The following is a 4,344-nucleotide window of genomic DNA, read 5'->3' as shown; positions in this document are numbered from 1 at the left end:
TGTATATTATGTATACCCACATTCATGCATATGTAGGCAGAGAAATTTGAGGAAATGGGTCTCGATAAGCTCACAGATAAAGTTTAAGAAATAAGATGTGAGCTGTGGTAATAGGGTTTGTAATTGCTTGAGCAGCCATACTCTCAGCAAACAGATGTCCGCCTTTGAAGATGCTTCTGTTACTGTGTCTCAGAGCTCTCTGCTGGGCTTTAACCTCTTAAACACTTTATCACCGTCTTGCATAAAGTCATCACCGTTCTATTGGTCTGCGTGTCTGTCTTTATGCCAGTACCATAACGTATTAAATGCAGTAGTTTTGTAATATGCTTTGAAATCAGCAAGTGCGAGGCCTCAGCTTTGTTTTTCTTTCTCCACATTGTTTTGGTATTTTGTGTCCTTTGAGATTCCGTATGAATTTTAAGATGTTTTTTTTTCCCCTGTAAATGAGGCCATTGGGATTTTGATAGAAATTGCATTATATCTAGATCGCCTTGGATAGTATGGACATTTTAACAATATTAAGTCTTCCATTCTGTGAACACAGGATGTCTTTTCATTTCGTTTGTATCTTCTTTAGTTCTTTGAGAAATGTTTTGTTTGTGTACAAGCCTTTCACCTCAAGAAATAAATTTATTCCTTGGTGTTTTACTCTTTTTGATACCACTGTAATGAGGTGGTTTTCTCAATTTCCCTTTCAGAGTGTTTAATGTTAGCATGTAGAAACGCAGGTGATTTTTATGTTGATTTTGTAACCTGCAACATTGCCATATTCATTTATTAGTTCTAATGGGGTTTTTTGTATGTGTGGAATCTTGAGTTTTCTACACATAAGATCACGTCGTCTTCAATAGAGATAATTTTACTTAATTCCTTTCCAATTTTAATGCCTTTTATTTTTTTCTTGTCTGGTTGCTTGAGCTAGAACCATATTGGATAAGAGTGATGAGAATGGGCGTTTGTGCCTTGTTCCTGACCTTCGAGGAGAAAGTTCCAGTTTTTCACCATTGACTGTGGTGTTAGCTGTGAGCGGTCATCTTAAATGCTTTTTTGAGAGGTCATCTTAAATGCTCACATCAATTCAGCATCTTGCAATTCTCATAAACATTATCAGAGAACATTTTATAATGTATTTATAATAGAAGTGTAAATTCACATCCAGAAAACAAAAATTAGGCTTTGAGTAGCTTAGACAAGTTTCCTAGGGGAGAATTTTTCTTGTCAAAGTTGTTAGAAGTTTAAAATCTTAAAGAACTTTATATCTGCAGGTCTATTAATTTCAAACCTCAAAGTAATGAGTCATATTAATTCAACAATTACTCTTTGCATATTTCTGTATGTATTGTATTGTTTTGAATCATGGTGTGAGAAAGTCGTAAATACTTAAAAGAAATGGTTCTTAGTTGCTTTTGCTTTAAGCATTTTATGGCTTTCCAAGCCATCTGTTTAAATGTGCAATGACATTAGCTGGACTTCTGTTTTCATCTTCAGATTATGACTGTACCCAATGACCCGTACACTTTCCTCTCTTGTGGTGAAGATGGGACTGTCAGGTGGTTTGATACACGCATCAAAACTAGCTGCACAAAAGAAGACTGCAAAGATGTAAGACTCAAGTTTTTGTACAAATGATGCAAAAAATTTAAGATTATACTTAAAACTGGACAGTAAGTTATCTCTGGGTTATGAGATTATGGGTAAATTAAAAAATTTTGTTTCCCTAAAATCTTCAATAAACATATATTTCATAGTAAAAAATTTTAATTAAAATGCTAATAGTAAATTTAGGGAACTTGTATTTTAATTGTACTTTTCAAATATATTTATGGAAATGCATATAATTGTTCATATATGCTCTGTCATTATAAGACCTGAAGCATTTATCACTGTATCCCGTTTACTTATAGAGATAATGCGGGCTTACCAATAGCAGTGATAAAAGCACGGAGTAGACTAGTGTCTTTTCGTTTTTACCCTGACCTTTAAACCAAGAAATATATGTCATCTTTTAAAAAAATAATGATACCATTCTTTGTATATGTTCATTCAGATTTAGCTCACTCTCTAAAGATAATTGTTTCACTATCAACTTTGTATTTTAGGTACTATTTTAAACTTGAAAAAGGCCTGAGAAATACAGGATCCTAGACAACCCCAAATGTTATTTAGAGACAGTAGTTTTTTCTCAGATCATTTCGAAGTACTAAATGAAATAAGAAAGGATTGCTAGATATATTTTTACTGAAAGTTACTCACCCCCCTAAAAAAAATTATTAGTAATCAGGTTGAGTGCTTGCTAATTAAAGCAATTGCTATTGTTAGCATTCTTTGGGGGAGTGGGGAGATTATTTTCTATATTGAAACAGAGAAGAAAAAAATAGAAATAAAAAAAGTTAAATCTATAGTTGTTAAGTTAGTTTTTATGTTATATGAGTACACACACACAAGTAGGAAAGCATTGAACTAAAAGGCAGCAGAAATGAGTAAAATATTAGACTGTTTATTAGGGACATTTGAGTATACCTGTTTCTTAGTAAATGATAGGTACTAAAATTCGTTATGCCAAATTCTTTTAAACCATGTTTTCGGTGTACAGTGTAGTAGGATTTAATTGTGCTTTTATAACCGAAAACCCTCTAAAAACAGAGATGAAAGCAAAGTTAATAAGTGAAAATACTGTTAAAACTTTCCTTAATAAAACTTTTGATTTCTTTATAAAAATGAAGAGGCAACGTATAAAGAACAACTGTTAACTAGAGCAATCCTTAACACTAAAATCTTAGAATTATGGAAGACATTCGGTGAATGAATTCTGTATAATAGGAATCATGATCCTTTAATTTAACATCATAGGAAAAATGTTAAATTACATGTAATAGGGATAATTGAATAAGTAAAACTTAAGACAAATGTAATTTAAAAACATGGCTGTACTGAGAAGCGTGAGGAGCTTAAGTCATAGACAAAATTATATAAAATTAACAAAATTCCTTAGGGATATGTATTTGGGGTGAGAGCTCTCACAGTTCCTAATGCTTATATAGAAATAAGTAGTGACATAGTAAAACCTTTTAATAGAGTTTGTATATATGGGTGTACTTGTTTTTGAACTGGTAAGGAGAAAGATTTTATAAGTTGAAAAAATATGAAAGTTTAAAATCAGCTAATAATATTTTTGTTGTATTTTATTATCAAGTTATATTTAAAATAGTATGAGTACCGTATAAAACAAACATTAGTACTCAGCATAGACAAAGGTAGATTATACCTCCATCTTTACTGGCCAGTGGGCCAAAATTAGCAGGCCCTTCTAATGTAATTAGCGACTTAATGACACATTACATAGGTAACAGATGAGTTTTTTACATTTCTAAAGCTGTTCACTATTCATGAGTATGAGGATATTTAGGAGGCATTTCTGAGAAATAATTCAAGTCGTATTAGATTATTTGAAATGCAGTTTTGAATGAGTTTCCTGAATTATTACCAGCTTCTTGGAGCTGCTGTGTGGATCCAGTGTAATTGCTGCGTGTTTGAATCTTGTATCTGGGAGCCATTTTCACTTTGTCTTCGTCATGACGTATTTTATATCACTCAAATATTGGTTGTTTTTAAATTTTTACTTTAATTAAATTTAGTATTTCCGTTTTTTTTTTGAATTTTGATTAGTTCATAAGGAAAGCATACAGTATTGTTTTAGAAGTCAGTTTTGGAGTTTATAGCAAATCGTAAAGAAAAACAGAATTTTCCTTAGAGCAATAAACTGCTGAGGAAGAATATTGACTGAGTGTACTTCTTTCGCGTGCACATGAGCTGCGTGTGTTAGAAACGCTCAGTGATGGAAATCTTAAAAATAAAAATTAAAAAGCCATGTTGTTTTTCTCCCCCGTCGTCATCATACTGACTGAATTAGGATTTGAGAAAGGTAATTTTCTTCTAATTGAAGGGAAAATGTTTTAGATATAGTATCATCTCTACTGTAAAGCTCCGTGCAGCTGATGCTATTTTATCTTTCGTAGGATATTTTAATTAACTGCCGACGCGCTGCCACATCGGTAGCGATTTGCCCACCGATACCGTATTACCTGGCTGTGGGCTGCTCTGACAGCTCAGTGCGGATATACGATCGGAGGATGCTGGGCACCAGAGCCACGGGTAAAAGCTACGTAGTAGGGAAAATAGAAGAGTCTGTCCGTTCAAAGAGTAAATTTTTAGGACATTTGCCATTTTAAATTTTCATTAGTTTGTCATAAAATCAGTAAGCAGAATATATTTAAATAATATATATGGTAAAAATAGCATTTCGCCAAGATCTTATGACCCTATCAGGGTGATACTTTGGCAGTT

General features: G+C 32.8%; 1 protein-coding gene across 4 annotated transcripts in view; it reads left to right on the top strand.

Moving 5' to 3' along the window:
• Nucleotides 1-4,344, top strand: part of DCAF6 (DDB1 and CUL4 associated factor 6) — a 57,896-nt gene that overhangs the window by 13,728 nt on the left and 39,824 nt on the right. For all 4 annotated transcript variants that reach the window (XM_023519932.1, XM_023519931.1, XM_023519933.1 and 1 more), the window contains exons 5-6: nt 1,489-1,602; nt 4,017-4,152. In XM_023519932.1, the coding sequence (XP_023375700.1) occupies nt 1,489-1,602; nt 4,017-4,152 (250 nt within the window). The remainder of the gene's footprint in view (nt 1-1,488; nt 1,603-4,016; nt 4,153-4,344) is intronic.

This window comes from Pteropus vampyrus, unplaced genomic scaffold, assembly GCF_000151845.1.
Source record: "Pteropus vampyrus isolate Shadow unplaced genomic scaffold, Pvam_2.0 Scaffold241, whole genome shotgun sequence".
Lineage (NCBI taxonomy): Eukaryota > Metazoa > Chordata > Mammalia > Chiroptera > Pteropodidae > Pteropus > Pteropus vampyrus.
Note: the sequence above shows the minus strand (reverse complement) of the source record. Positions and strands in the feature narration are given on the sequence as shown.